At 51.4% G+C, this 15668-nt stretch overlaps 1 protein-coding gene across 1 annotated transcript in view; it reads right to left on the reverse strand.

Annotated features, from left to right (window-relative positions):
- Positions 1-5538: 5538 nt before the first annotated feature.
- The window catches only part of TXNDC16 (thioredoxin domain containing 16), a 44108-nt gene continuing 33978 nt past the window's right edge, over positions 5539-15668 (reverse strand). The window contains exons 17-20 of the mRNA XM_054161658.1: positions 12645-12783; positions 11334-11494; positions 8586-8776; positions 5539-7242 (exon numbers count right to left, since the gene is read on the reverse strand). Of these exons, the coding sequence (XP_054017633.1) occupies positions 6965-7242; positions 8586-8776; positions 11334-11494; positions 12645-12783 (769 nt within the window). The 3' untranslated portion in view covers positions 5539-6964. The remainder of the gene's footprint in view (positions 7243-8585; positions 8777-11333; positions 11495-12644; positions 12784-15668) is intronic.

The following is a 15668-nucleotide window of genomic DNA, read 5'->3' on the forward strand; positions in this document are numbered from 1 at the left end:
GTCTGGTTGTCCACCTGCCCAAGGCAATGTGAAAAAACCTCAGCAGGAGACCAGCCTCACTCAGCAGCTCTGGGCAAACAGCTCCAGTCTCAGCTCCGTCACTGCAGGTAGGGACCCATGGCAAGAGAGGGTGCCCCATGGTAGAGGAGGGTGCCTCGTGACAGAGGAGGCTGCCTCGTGACAGAAGAGGGTGCCCCACAGCACAAGAGGGTGCCCCGTGACAGGGGAGGGTGCCCCACGGCAGGGGAAGGTACCCCACAGCAGGGGAGGGTGCCCCGTGACAGGGGAAGGTACCCCATAGCAGGGGAGGGTGCCCCGTGACAGGGGAGGGTGCTCCACAGCAGGGGAGGGTGCCCCGTGACAGGGGAGGGTGCCCCGTGACAGGGGAGGGTGCTCCACAGCAGGGGAGGGTGCCCCGTGACAGGGGAGGGTGCTCCACAGCAGGGGAGGGTGCCCCGTGACAGGGGAGGGTGCCCCACGGCAGGGGAAGGTACCCCATAGCAGGGGAGGGTGCCCCACAGCAGGGGAGGGTGCCCCGTGACAGGGGAGGGTGCCCCGTGACAGGGGAGGGTGCCCCACAGCAGGGGAGGGTGCCCCGTGACAGGGGAGGGTGCCCCACGGCAGGGGAGGGTGCCCCGTGACAGGGGAAGGTACCCCATAGCAGGGGAGGGAGGGTGCCCCACGGCAGGGGAGGGTGCCCCGTGACAGGGGAAGGTACCCCATAGCAGGGGAGGGTGCCCCACAGCAGGGGAGGGTGCCCCGTGACAGGGGAGGGTAGCCAGGCTGTGCTGGAGAGGAACCTGCCCTGCCAGGTGGCACAGGAGAGACCTCTGTGTCAGGCTGAGCCCCCAGCTGGGTGCACTGCCTGGTCAGCACCGTCCCCCAGCCCCGCCAGACCTGCTGTCCCCACTCGGCGCCAGGCGCTGCCGAGCCCAGCAGACGCAAAGCCGGCCAGGCCCTGCAGGTCCTGCTGCACATCCTGGCAGAGCTGCGGGATCGCTGCCGCGGCAGCTGCCTACGCACAAGCAGCTGTGTCCTTCCCGTGCCCCGGCTCCTGCCTTGCAGCATCCCCCTCCTGGGGACAATGTCCTCTCCTCACACCTCCTCCCTGCTACAGACTTCTCTTCAGCCACCCTGCAGCTGTATCCCTCTGGCAGAGCCAAATGACACCCTGGCCGTGGAGCAAGGCTCGCCAGGATGGACTGTGGCCATCAGCGGTCCGGGATGAGCAGAAGAGCTGGTTTGGAAGATTCGCCTTCCACTGCAAGGACTTGTCTTTCATAGAATGGTTTGTGTTGGAAGAGACCTTAAAGATCATCTAGTTCCAACCCCTTTGCCATAGTCAGGGACACCTTCTACTAGGTCAGGTTCCTCAAGGCCCCATCCAACCTGGCCTGAGTTATCTACCACCTATCTGGGCAGCCTGTCCCAGTGTCTCATCACCCTCACACTAATGAAGAGTTTCACCACCCCCATTGTGCTTAAAGGGTCAAAAAGCTGTGGGAAATGCTGTGGTGCCTTCCTGATGTCCCATGGTTTGGAGAGCACCCACCAGAGCTTCAGTGGGAGCAGGTGGGAGTGTGATGAATTTGGAGTGCCTGTCACTGAAAGCCCAGGGGCAGCAGACAGCACAGAATCATAGAATGCTTTGGCTGGAAAAAACCTCTAAGATCATCAAGCCATGGACCCAAGACCACCACAGCCATTAAACCACATCCTGAAGTGCTACGTGTACATGGTTCTTGAACCCCTCCAGGGACTGTGACTCCACCACCTCCCTAGGAACCTATTCCAGTGCCTGACCAGCATGGGAACCTCCATCCTGCAACCAGGTTCCCAGCGATTTGCTCCTCTTCGATCCACCACCTCTTAGCCCAACCAGGCAGCTGGCCCCTCTATAACTCTTCCTCTAAAAGCTCTTTAAACATGGAAAGCACAACATGCACCCAGAATGTTCCATCACAGTGATGCTGCAAGCCTTCCTCCCTCCACCCAGTGATGAGGGCTCTGCAGGACAGGTGAAAGTCCAGTCAGACCACAGCAGATGGAGAAATTCCTTTCATTTCATGCAGTTTAAATACTTTTGCCCTTCAGGACAAGCACATCATCCTTTTTATTTTTGATGTATCATCATTTCATCACCTTCAAACACCTGCAAGGCTCCCAGCACACATGGAGGTGTCCACCTTTGCCCTCACACTGAAATGCAGTACCATCAAAAGAATTTGGTCTGAAGCCTTGAACAGTCAATACCTTCTCTGTCAGGAATTTATCAGTTCTTCAGCCCAGCATGCACCACTCAGTAGCTGGGCAGATGGAGCCATGGTGTGCCCAGACAGGCACACACTAATGTTTCCTGTGGTCTTCTCTCACTCGGCATCAGCATGTCCTGAGGCACAAACAAGTGGTAGATAAGCACACAAGTCTGTCGATGATCTGATGTGTGCTGTATAGCACCCTGCCCCTGGTGGGATGGTATCCTGGTGGGATGTGCTCCAGCCCTCACAGCTGCTCCCCAGGTCCAGACCTCTCCTTCATATTATCATAGAATGGTTGGTTTTGGAAATGCCTCTTAAAGGTCATCCAGTTCAACCCCCTTGCAGTCAGCAGGGACATTTGTAACTAGAGCAGGCTGCTCAGAGACCCAGACAACCTGACCTGGAATGGCTCCAGGGATGGGGCATCAAAATGGGCCACAAAAATGATCCAAGGGCTGGAAGCCCTCTGCTGTGAGGACAGACTGAGAGAGCTAGGGTTGTTCAGCCTGGAGATGGCTTCAGGGAGACCTCCTGGTGGCCAGTTAGTACTTAAAGGGGATGATAAGAAATGTGGGGACAGACTTTTGAGCAGGGCCTGTTGTGACAGGTCAAGGGGTAGTGGTTTGAAACTTGAAAAGGGAGATTCAGACTAGAGAGTAGGAAGACATTTTTGATGCTGAGGGTGGTGAGACACTGGCTCTGGGCACCTGGAGAGGTGGTAGATGCCACATCTCTGGAACTGTTCTGGGTCAGGTTGTTTGGGGTGCTGAGCAACCTGCTGCAGTTGAAGACGTCCCTGCTGTCTGCAGGGGTTGGAGTACGTAACCTATAAAGGCCCCTTCCAACTCAAACCATTCTGTGATGTGGGAGCTGAAGCCTCTAGGGCTGGAGCTCCCCAGCCCTTCAGGCTTGTTAAAGCCACTGTCCTGAGAGCCAACAGTCTCCAGCATCCCCACAGGATCCCACTAGATAGCCTTTTCCCCCTGCCCCCCCGCCCTGCTTTGGTGGCACTGCTGCAGCATCTGTGAGGAGAAGCAGCAATAACCAAGGTGTGGCACTGACCCCTAGTGACAAGCTCCTGAGAGAAGGGCTGTGACCGACAAAGGACACGTGGCCAAGAAGAGCAGGGATGGAGGAAGTCTCATCTTGCTGAATCACAGAAATGCTTAGGTTGGAAGAGACCTCTAAGATCAAGTCCAACCATTAACCTGCTACAGCCAAGTCCACCATTAAATCATGTCCCTCAGTACCACATCTACACAGCTTTTCAATCCCTCCAGGAGCAGGAACTCCACTATCCAGATGCAGACTGACTGTACTTGAGATGAAATTTAAGACAAAAATGAGAAGCCCTTCACCTGTGCCGTGTGGGACAGTGACATCACTGGGGACAAGATGGGAAACAACTGATGTACAGCTTGCAGAGCCCAGTAGCCCGAGGCCAAGAAGGCCAATGGTCTCCTGGGGTGCATTAAAGTGTGGCTAGCAGGTCAAAGGAGGTTCTCCTCCCCACCTACTCTGGCTTAGTGAGGCCACCTCTGGAGTCTTGGGTCCACTTCCAGGTTTCCAGTTAAAGAGAGGCAGGGAACTACTGAAGAGAGTCCAGTGGAAGCTACAAAGATGCTGGTACCCTGGAGCATCTCTCTGAGAAGGAAAGGCTGAGAGACCTGGGGCTGCTGAGCCCAGAGGAGAGCAGACACAGGGGGGATCTGATCAATGCTCAGCAAGAGCTAAAGGGCCTGTGGGGAACAAGAGGATGGGGCCAGACTCTTCTCAGTGGTGCCCAGTGAGAGGACAAGGGGCAGTGAGCACAAACAAGAACCCAGGAGATTCCATCTGAACAGGAGGCAAGACTTTGCTGTGACGTTTGCTGCAGCCCTGGAGGAGGCTTCCCAGAGAGGCTGTGCATTCTCCTTCTCTGGAGAGATTCCAAAGCCACCACCTGGGCATTGTGATCCTGGGCAAGCTGCTGTGGGTGCCCCTGCTTTAGCAGGGGGTTGGACTGGATGACCTCCAGAGGTCCCTTCCTGTCTCTGATTTTCCAAATCTGCAACAATGTCGTAGAGGAGAGGAATGACAGGAACTGATGGAGGATCTGCTCGTGCCCTGACCTTCTCATTCCCTTGGGAATGCTCAGAGCACAGCAGGCTCCCATCCATGTGCCACACTTGATTACTTTAAATACGTATGTCTTGGCTCCAAGCCTGTCATTAAGTCCAAAAATGGTCTTCCAATTAAGGGCTTCATGGAGGACTCAGGACTAATGGTCTATTTCTGGGCATTTCAAAATACTCCCAACCACGTGGGCTGCCTGCAGAATGAGAAACAGAGGCTTTAGAAGGCTCTCAGCAGCTCCTTACCATCATTTTTTCCCCTTTCCAGTAACTTCAGAACTGTAAGGAGGAGGGTCTGACCCTCCCAGCACATCTCTGTGGTGCTGTGGAAGGAACAGATGTTTCTCAAAGGGAGTGTTCATCATGGCATAGGGGAGATTGGACAAAAGTAGCCTCCAAACACATGGCTCTCCCCAGCCCATATCCCATGCTGACCTGCTCAGGGTCTTCAGCAAGGAATAACAGAGCTCTCCCTGGCCCCAGGAGATGGGCAGAGTCTGTAAAGCCACTTTCCCAGGCCTTCATCTTCCCATCTAGACAGGGATGTGAAGCAGGTCCATCCCACCTCAAAAGGGTCTGTCCCCAGCACTGCCAACCTCACTTTACATCTGTCTGCTCAATGCCAATGCGCTGGGCTTGCTGCAGACCTCCTTCCCAGCACCATCCCCAGCTCAGTAGGCACCAACCTGGCTGCTGTCACTGAAGGCAGAGAAAAAATGAGGCTGCAAATAACCCCCTGGGCTTGTAACCAAGAAAATGCCAGCACTGAGCAAAGCCATCTCCTAACCTGCCTGCCCTTGGGATTTGCTGGCAGGATTCTAGTCCCAGCTATTCATGGCTGCTGTGATGACTTGAGCTCTGGATTCACAATAGAATGGCTTTAACCACACACTTCTCTTACCCCTGCAACAGTACAGGTGAGGGGTTGACCTCCTGAAAACCAGCTCCATGGGGAGGGACCTGGGAGTCCTGGTGGACAACAAGTTCACCATGAGCCAGCAATGTGACCTGATGGCCAAGAAGGCCAGTGGTCTCCTGGGGTGCATTAAACAGTGTGGCAAGCAGGTCAAGGGAGGTTCTTCTCTACCTCTGCTCTGCCCTAGGAAGGCCATATCTGGAGTACTGAGCCCAGAATTGGGCTGCCCAGGTCAAAAGAGACAGGGAACTACTGGAGAGAGTCCAGTGGAAGCTCCAAAGATGCTGAGGGGCTTGGAGCATCTCTGTGACGAGGACAGGCTGAGAGACCTGGAGCTGTTTAGCCTGGGGAAGAGCAGCCTGAGAGGCAATCTGATCAATGCTCAGCAAGAGCTAAAGGATAGGAGGGCAAGAGATTGGGGTGAGACTCTTTCCAGTGGTGGCCTGTGACAGAACAAGGGTCAGTGGGCACAAACTGGAACCCAGAAGGTTCCATCTGAAGATGAGGAGAACTTTCTTTGATGTGAGGTGCTGGACCCTGGAGCAGGCTGCCCAGAGGGGTTGTGGAGTCCTCTTCTGTGGAAAGATTCCAAACCTCCCTAAACATTGTGATCCTGTGCAACCTGCTGGGGATAACCCTGCTTCAGCAGGGGGGTTGGACTGGATGATCTCCAACCCCTATCATGCTGGGATTCTGTAAGCACAAATGGGTGCCAGTTTAAGCAGCCCTGGTGTAGAGGCCACACTTGCCCTGCCAGCTACACAATGCAGGTGCCGTGGCTTTTGGAGAGCAGTGTCTGCTGACACGCCATGGTAGAGTTGCTGCTGCACCCATGGAGGGAGAGAAATGTGTTTTCTCTCCTGACATCACTCACCCCTTCCTGCTTGGGGGCCAACCAAAGCGCCTATGTGAGACAAACAGAAACTAGAGGCCCAGGCTGTGCTGATTTGACTCTTCCAGCGCAGCTTGTGGTGTGGCTGAGCCTCTGGTGCGTGCTGAGCTCTCTCCAGCTCTGGGCTGCACTGGGCTCCTTCCAGCAGCAGATCTGCTCTCACACACATGAGCAACAAATGTGCTCTTGTGGCCAAGAAGGCCAGTGGTCCCCTGGGTTGCATTAAAAGGTCTGGCCAGAAGGTCAAGGGGGGTGGTTCTCAACCACATCTACTCTGCCTTAGTGAGGCCACCTCTGGACAGCAGCTGGGAGGCCCAAGGTGTGGGGTGTATGAACACATTTGTGTCATCAGAAATTACAGCTGCTGCAGAACAACCAAGGCACTGCAGCAGGGAACTCACAGGGAGACTTAGGGGCTGCTTTATCTCTTTTCTGTGAATTTACAGCTATGAGGACTTCTCTCCTTGGTGTAAAGGCTCATGGAGAGATGAGAAAGGGAGAGGGTTTCCACCCCTGAACATGGTTTAATGGCCACGGTGGTGGTTAGGTTGATGGTTGGACTCAATGACCCTAGAGATTTTGTCCAACCCAAACAATTCTATGAGTCTATGATTCCAAGCCAGGTTGTTTGGGGCTCTGAGCAACCTCCTCTAGTTGCAGATGTCCCTGCCGACTGCAGAGAAGCTGGACTGGATGACCTTGAAAGGTCCCTTCCAACCCAACCCATCCTGTGATTCTAGGGTCCCTCATCTTTCCTTGCCCCAGGCAGGAGGATGCCCAGCTCTCAGAGCTCACTGTGCCTCTTGCCCTGCTTCTCCCTTGCTGCCAGTCTTGGGGCTGTTCCCCGCAGGTCCCTCCCGGGGGATCCAACTTTCTCTGCCTTGGTCTCCTGGGATGGCTCCTCCTGGATGGTGCTGTCCCCTCTCAGGCTTTCTGGCGAGCTCTGTGATGGTGTGTCTCCATGCTGGTGGGAGTTGTGGAGGGAAGGCTCAGCTGTATCCATCATCTGAAGGAAGTCATAAGCAGGGAGAGGTGGCTTCCAGTCTTCTTCAGACAAGGTACCTGAGAAGCAGATACAGCCCCATGTTAATGAGGTATGCAGCCCCACTGCAGGGACAGTTTCCTTGCAAAAGAATTAAGGCTTTTTTCTGCCCTTCCAGTGCATACAAAGATCATTCACTTAAAGATCACCTTCTTTCCTCTCAAACTAACCACCACCCAAATTAAACCACCCAGGAGTCCATGAGCATTTACTGGAGCTGGCCAAGGCTGTGTGGGTCCCTGTGTCTTCAGACATTCCCACTGGTGAAGCTCACACTCCCCCCTGTCTGCCAGGGGGTGGATGTTTCACTGGGGTCCCAAATAACTGCTAATGACAATGCATTGCTGAGATGCTGTAAGGAGTGAGGGGAGGAGGAAGTGATCCCATTTCCTGAAGATGCTCTTTAATTCCTCCTTTTAAGACTGGTCACAGAGTCTGTAGCACTTCAAAGCATGAGGAAGGAGGTTGTGATGGCTGGCACAGCCTTTGGCCATGCTCAACCACCAGCTCATCCCTCTGACACCCCTGAAAACTAAGGTCCCTACTAAGGACCTACATGCCAGCCAGATGCCTTCAGCAGTGGTGAGGGAAAGAGGTGTGGAAGAATGGCAGTCTCAGAGGGTTCTCCCAGTGATGATTGTGTCAGAAATGGTGTCTTCAGCTCTGGTGAGAGCTTACATATCCTACCTCACCATGCTTTTGGAAACACTTCCTTTGAAAGGCTTTTTAAAATTCAGAAGGATCAAGTGGTGTCACCTCATGGCATTTCCAGAGCCTGGATGAGGCTGGCAACCATCAGTTCCCAAGATCCCTGTAGCACCCCGTGGCTAAGATGGATAACTTACATAAGACTCAGGGAAGGAACATCTGTGCACCCTTCTCCCAAAGTGCAGCAGCCGATGAAGGCAGAAGGGATGCCGTGAGAAATGTCATGGTACAAGCGAACCCTCATGTCTCAAAGATCACAGCAAAGCACCAGCTTCCTCTCCCATCCAAGAAAATGCTGGAAGGTGCCTCAAGAGAAGTTCTTCCTTATGCTAACAGCTGGGAGGCTGAAGATGATTTACGAGCAAGCTGTGCTCCAGAAGGTCCAGAGAACACAGCCAGCCATCAGGAGAAGAGATGTCGATACAGAACTATTCAATGCTTGGCTCTGAACATCAAACAGCCCTGAAGCAAACTCACGAGCATGGTTATTCTCTTCTGGCTGGACTATTTGTACTTCTCTAGCTCAAACTTGCAGAGCTACTTTTTCCATCATTAAGTTCCAGGGCAGACAATTTATTGCACGTTGCATCTTCTCATAAACAGAGCAGAGCTAACAGTGTGTGCTTAGGAACATTACAAACCCACATCCACTTACTGCTGGGAATCTCCAGTCCTGCTTTTAGTTTCTCCAGCCAAGATAAGATGTTCATTTCAGTGATGGACTGCTCTGGTGGGAACTTGAATACCTGACCTCCAGCATGAAGGTTGACCCAGATGAGGACAGGCAGAGTAGGTATGGTGGCAAAGTAGGCCTTCAGGATCCCGCGTCCCACTGGAGTTTTCTTCCTGTGGGGAAGAGCAGATTCAACTTGTTCACCAATGGTTTGGCAACACAACAGGACTGAGAGCCAAGCAAGCACCAAGGCCTGGGGGGCACATCCAGCAAAGCACATGGTTTGGTCTATGGCACAGCTGTAGAAGCTCACCACATTATTTATATGCTCAAACATTACTTATAAGCTCATCCCGTCACTACAAGAAGGACACTGAGATTCTGGAGCATGTCCAAAGAAGGGCAACTGAAGCTAGTGAGGAGTCTAGAGAACAAGTCTTATGAAGAGCAGCTGAGGGAACTGGGGTTGTTCCATCTGGAGAAAAAGAGACTGAGAGCAGACCTTCTGGCTCCCCACAACTCCCTGAAAGGAGGCTGAAGCCTTCTCGCAAGGAACAAGTGATAGGACAAGAGGAAATGGCCTCAAGTTGCACCAAGGGAGGTTTAGGTTGGATGTTAAGGACAATTTCTTTCCCCAAAGGGTTGGCAAGCCCTGAAACAGGCTGGCCAGGGCAGTGGTGGAATCTCCATCCCTGAAGGGGTTTCAAATCCTTGTAGGTGTGTTGCTGAGGGACCATGGTTTAGTGATGGACCTGGCAGTTGTGGGTTAATGGTTGGACTCCATGACCTTAAAGTTCTCCTCCAACCAAAATGATTCTACGACTCAATGCCTTAAGCAAGGCTTTAAGGTCCAATGGAGAGGGATTGGACAACAGATTAGATATGTAAAGAAATCCTTGAGCAGAAGGAGCTGGGGCACAATTTGTAGGAGGGTGTGAAATGTTCTTTTTAAGAACAGGTGAAAGAGGAGTTGGACAGGTCCTGCGGCTCCTCATGGTTAGCCCCTCCTTGAAGGGAGTGCCACCTGCTCACTCCAGCTCCAAGGCTGCACCAAGTCCACAGGAGGTGAACAGGCAGGTGCTGGTGCAGAGGGCTGTGCTCAGGTGGCCCAGCCTCTGGGCAGCTGCTGAGTGCTTTCCCACAGCCTGAGGAGACGGGAGGGCAACTTCCCCAAGTGACATGGAGAGAGTCAAGAGGACACTGAGATGGAGGAATAGCAAGCCCATGAAGATGCAGAGTCTTTCCAGCACTATTTTCAGGCTGAGAGTGATGCTTGAGATCCAAGCTGCCTCTCACAATGAGAATGAAGTTCTCCTTTTAGCACAATGTTACTTGCTGCCCAGGGCAGTAGTGGAGCCCCCATCCCTGGAGGGATGTGTGTATGTGCTGCTGAGGGACATGGTTTAGTGGTGGACTTGGCAGAGCTGGGCTAATGGGCAGATGTGATGACCTTAAGGGTCTTTTCAAACCAAAACCATTCTGTGATTCTTTCTGAGCCATATTCTTCTCTCCTTTGTGACAAAGTCCTTTTGCTCTGCCAAAGGTCAGCTCTTTCCTTCCGAGGAAAGGAGAGCACAGGCTGATGTGTAGGTGGGGAAGTTCCAGGGGCTCTTGTTCCTGGCAAGCAGATGTGCACTCCCCCTCAGCTCAACTCCAGCGTATGCTGCATGGTGCTTCCCAGACTTCAGTCAGTGAGGTATCCCTGGCCTTGGGCAAAACAAACAGAGGCCAAAAATTGAAAACACAGTTTGGGAGGAGTTAAAGCCAAAATTTCTTAGCTCCTGGATTTGTTTCTTGACTATTTTTCAAGCCTGCCTTAAGGGTCCAGCTCTGGTGTCCCCATCCTAAGAAGGACATAGAACTGTTGAAGCAAGTCCAGAGGAGGGCCACAAAGAAGATCCAGGGGCTGGAGCATGAGGACAGACTGAGGGAGCCTGGAGAAGTGAAGACTCCAGGGGAACCTTACAGCTGCCTTCCAATTCCTGAAGGGAGCCTACAGGAAATCTGTAGAGGGACTTTCCATAAGGGTTGTCTAGCAACAGGATAAGAGGGGGTTGATTTTAACCTGAGGGAGAGTAGGTTCAGACTGGATCTTAGGAGAAGTTCTTCAGTACAAGAGTGATGTGACTCTGGAATAGGTTGCCCAGAGAGGTTGTGGATGCCCCCTTCCTGGAGGTATTTAAGGCCAGACTGCATGAGGCCTTGAGCAACAAAGTCTACTTGAGAGGCATCCCTGCCCATGGCAGGGAGGTTGGAGTAGATGATCTCTAAAGTCCCTTCCAACCTAAAACATTCTATGATTCTATTGCTAATTCTTCTGGCTTCTCAGAATGTTCTCCCAGACAACAATCAGTAGTTTTCCTGCTGAAAAAAAATCACTTCCAGGAGGGCAAATGTTTCCTCCCACACGTGGCAAAAGTGAAAATAACATCAAAGGCAGGGTCAAGCCACCATTTGATATCTTTGAGAACATTTTACTCCACTGATAAATCTTTCTGCCATTAATTAAGCATTTCCTAATTTCAACTTTGCTGTGCAGTTTTGCAGCTGCCCAGAAAAAAACTCTGAATCACTGCTAAATGATTTGACCTCTCAACTCATGATGACTCCAGAGCAAGCAGTCCCATTACCAGCTAGACAGCAATTGCAGAAGCAGGTTGGTTTTTTTCCTTGCCCTGAAACGCTAAAAGCCAGCTAATGGAAAGAAGAAAAAGGTTTTCACACACTCACAAGCTCAACCAGCAAGCCACAAATGCTTGCTGGGCTCTGCCTTTTGCCAGCTTCAGCATTTCCTCACTTTCCATTTGATCGATGCCACCGTCGCTGAACAGGATGAGGAAGGGCTTCCTGAGTTGCAAGTAGTGGGGTAGATTCTGCACGGTGATTTCTGGCTGCAGAACAGCAAAACACGAAGTTGGGGGTTTGAGGGAGGAGAAAGCAGGATGAAATTAGGCTTTCTGTTCTTACATGAGGCGTTCAGAGGCTAAGCAAGGCTGTAGGGTCCACATCAAATGCAAGCATGTCAAAAACACAGCATGAGTGCTGGGATCTTGGTGCATGCTGGAGATGTCTACACCCAACCATGTCCTGGGCTGATCCCCAGCAGCGTGGGCAGCAGGTGGAGGGAGGGGATTTTGCCCCTCTGCTCTGCTGAGATACCACCTGCAGTGCTGGGGCCAGCTCTGGAGTCCTCAGCACAGCAGAGAAATGGACCTGTTGGAGCAGGGCCAGAGGAGGCCACAGCAATGACACAAGGGCTGGAAGCCCTCTGCTGTGAGGACAGGCTGGAGAGTTGGGGTTGTTCAGTCTGGAGAAGTGAAGGTTACCTCCTGGTGACCTTTCAGTGGTTAAAGGGGCTGATCAGAAAGCTGGGGACAGACTTTTGAGCAGGGCCTGTTGTGACTGAACAAGGGGTGATGGGGTTAAACTAAAAGAGGGTGATTCAGACTACAGGAAAGAAAGACATTTTTGATGCTGAAGGTGGTGACACCCTGGCCCAGGTTGCCCAGAGAGGTGGTAGAAGTATTCCAGGGCTCTATTCTTGCTCTTGTTGAAATGTCCCTGCTGACTGCAGGGAGGGGTTGGACTAAATGACATTTAAAGGTCCCTTCCAACCCAAACCATTCTATGAACCTATCACATCATAAACCAAGTCTGCAGGAGCACCAGTGTGCTGTGAAGGCAGAAGCATGGCTAGCTCAGACTGGTTCAGCACAGCCCCACGTCTTACTGCTCTACCCAGGCTCTGACAGGCATATGCAAGAGGCAGGGAAAAGACACTGCAAGAAGCTAAGCCACCTCAGCAGCAGTGAGCACAAGCCAGGCAGAAGCCAAGGACTCCCAGGGTCTCCTCCCATGGGACCACACAAGGAAGAGCAGATTTCTGTCCAGACTGCCTGATCCAAGCCATAAAATTTAAAGCCAAGTGTAACTCAGCATGAGAAAAATAACAAATAAACATCTTCACTCTGTGCAGCTCCAAACTACCATCAGCGCCTCTGCAAACAAACACAGTGGAAAAAGCCAACTTTGCTTACTTACAAAAGCATCCAGCAATTCATATCTGATCATCTGCACCATCTCCTGCGTCTTCTCTTTGGCCAAAGCGATGCCTTCCACGCTCTGACCTCCACTCCTGGCAAGGAGGATGGCTGGCGGGGACACTGCGTACTTGTGGGATCTGGAAAAGAGAGCCAGTAACCAGGACTGGTCAAGAGACTTGACACAGCCCAAGTCTGCTGCTTCCAGAGCTGGCAGCTCCGTGGTGAAACAGTGAGGACCAGCACGTGGCAGCACCTGCAACAGGAATAGGCCATGCTCCCCGTCACCAATGCTCCAGCCCCTGCACAGTCCTGGTTTGATGGGAAGAGATGGCTCCCTCATCCTCTTCTGAAACAAGCGTGCACCCAGCTTGCACCAGACCCTAAATATATACCTATACACCCAGAAGGGTCTTCTCCACTGAGACATCAGCAGCTAAACAATGGGAAAAGCCCCCAACCCTACCATCCAAACTATTTCATTCTCATACCTAACGTTAGGTGGAGCAAATCCCATCCAGTGTTTTCTTCTTGGTGCAAATACCCACCCAGTGCTTTCCTCTGCCTCCCATGGCAAACAGAAAGCCTTTGACTCCATCTGAGCAACACCAACCTACACAAAATAAGCTTCAGGAGATGTGAATTTTGGCTTGGTGAACATGGGTAATGTCAGTAAAGTCCAGCCCTGTGTTAGAGCTGCACACACAGCCTGCACATGCATATTTTTGGTGGAGAAACCAGCCCATCTTTTGTTCCCCAGTGTTGTTCTGTCTAAGAATCATAGAATGGTTTGGGCTGGAAGGGACCTTAAAGATCATCCCTTTCCAACTTCCCTGTCATAGGCAGGGACACCTTCCACTAGATCAGTTTGCTCAAGGCCTCATCCAACCTGGCCTTGAACAATTCCACAGATGGGGCATCCATACTTTCTCTGGGCAACCTGTTCCAGTGTCTCACCACCCTCATGGTGAAGAATTTCTTCCTAACATCTAGTCTAAACCTCTCCTCTTCCAGTTTGAAGCCATTATCCAATGTCTTATTTCTACATGCCCTTGTAAAAAGGCCACCCCTGTATTTCCTGTAGGCCCCCTTTAAGTATTGGAGTTCAAGGGTATCTAAACAAAAGCTGAGAAGGTGGAAAGACCAAAAATAGGAGAAGTCTGAGCAATGAAAGGGCAGTACCCCACACCAAGACAAGAGAGCAATTTTCTGGAAGTCTGAGGAACTTCAGCCCTGAAGGTTCCAGATGTCAGTGGCCAGAGGAAGGGTGTGAGAGAGAAAGTCAGCTGCCTCACCACTTTTTTGAGGGGGGAGTGGGGGGTGGTCAGGGGTGGTGTCAGGAGTTTATTTTTCAAGGGCTGCTGGTAATTTTTCAAAGGCTGTGACACCAGGACTGCTGGGGAAGTGAGCAAGGGGCATCCATATTTTGAGGTGGGGAGGTGGACAGCCTTTGATTTCCTTCTCAAAAGCAATCTGGTCCATCTTTTTGTTGTTCTCCATATGAGAAGGAATCAACATGGACTCAGCCCATGGCAAAGGCAGCTCCTGGAAAAATCACATTGCAATCACTTGCACTTCCCTCCATGGTTTGCCCAGGCAAATTCAGTTCTGAATGGGATAGAGCTTTGTTCACATGGGCTTTGAACATTTCAGGGTTTGGTGGTTTAGGTCACCACTGACAAAGCAAGCAGAGAGAACTGCAGTTCAGCTCAGATGTAGGCCTTTCACTTCTTCTATCACAGCACTTAACTGCCTGGAAATAACACACCCACTGCACACGTCTAAGGGGCACCCCAGATCTGCACAGATGCCTTGATAGAGAGTAATGAATGGCCATGGACTTTCCCTGAGGCCTTCAAATGTTGTGAATCTGTGGCTAAACCATTCGTAGATTTATCTGAGCCTTTTCAGTTCCATTTTGCAGTATGCCCTGCTTCATTTTCATTTATCTTCATAGACCCAGCCCTGACCTCATCTTTCCCCTTTCTGTCCACATTCCTGAGTGACACCAGTCATGGAAGGTTGAGTTTTGTACTCCTGGTCATGACTGGGAATCCTCTGATCTGTCAGGAAGGTCCTTAACTTGCTGCTGTTGTTCAAACTACCCTGCATTTGCCATTGGTTAAGAATGGTAAAACCCTAGAAAATGCTTAAATTCAGGGATTTTTAACTTCTCAAACTTTCACAGCTCTGAGAAAGACTTCTCACAGCAGGTAAGGACCCTTGCTCCCCATGGCTAAATACATCAACTTAGACACTGATTTTGTCCTTCCTCCTCCACTTCCCCAGGCCCCAAAAAAGTAAGATTCAGAGATCAAATATGCACCAGCAAGGATGCACTTAAGAGATTTGCTCTATGTTAGGCAAATCAATGGATAAAAAGCACAAATACCAGAGAAGCACCCAAAAATGGGGTGATGCAAGGCAGCAGCAGAACAGAATCTTACAAAAATTACATGAGCTGTAGCTTTATGTTCTTAAAGTCCTCAGGTTCTTAAATCTTTCTTTAATCAGTCTTGAAAACTCACAAAACACCAAAAGCTTGATTTATTTACTTCAAGATCTTCACATGTGCCCAGTTAGTAGAGTCTTAAAGAGTAATGCAATGTTTCTTCACAGAAAAAGTTTCTTCACAGCAAGGGCTCTCAGGCATTGGAACAGGTTGCCCAGGGAGGTGGTGGAGTCACCATCCCTGGAGTGACTTAAAAGACATGGATGTGGTGCTGAGGGACATGGTTTAGTTGTAGTAGCTTAGCAGTAGTGGTGGTATTGTGAGTTCTAGGTGAGTGGTTGGACTTGATGAACAAAAAGGTCTCTTCCAGCATTTCTATGATTCTATGACTGTGAGGATGCTGAGACACTGGAGCACATTGGCCAGAGAAGTTGCAGACACCCCATCCCTGTTCAAGGTCAGGCTGGACAGGGCTTTGAGCAAACTGATCTGGTTGAAGATGTCCCAGTTGGAACTGGATATCTTTAAGGTCTTTTCCTTAAGTAGGTCTCTTCCTTAAGAAAGGGAATGGAA

Source organism: Dryobates pubescens, chromosome 5 (genome assembly GCF_014839835.1).
Source record: "Dryobates pubescens isolate bDryPub1 chromosome 5, bDryPub1.pri, whole genome shotgun sequence".
Taxonomy (NCBI): Eukaryota; Metazoa; Chordata; class Aves; order Piciformes; family Picidae; genus Dryobates; species Dryobates pubescens.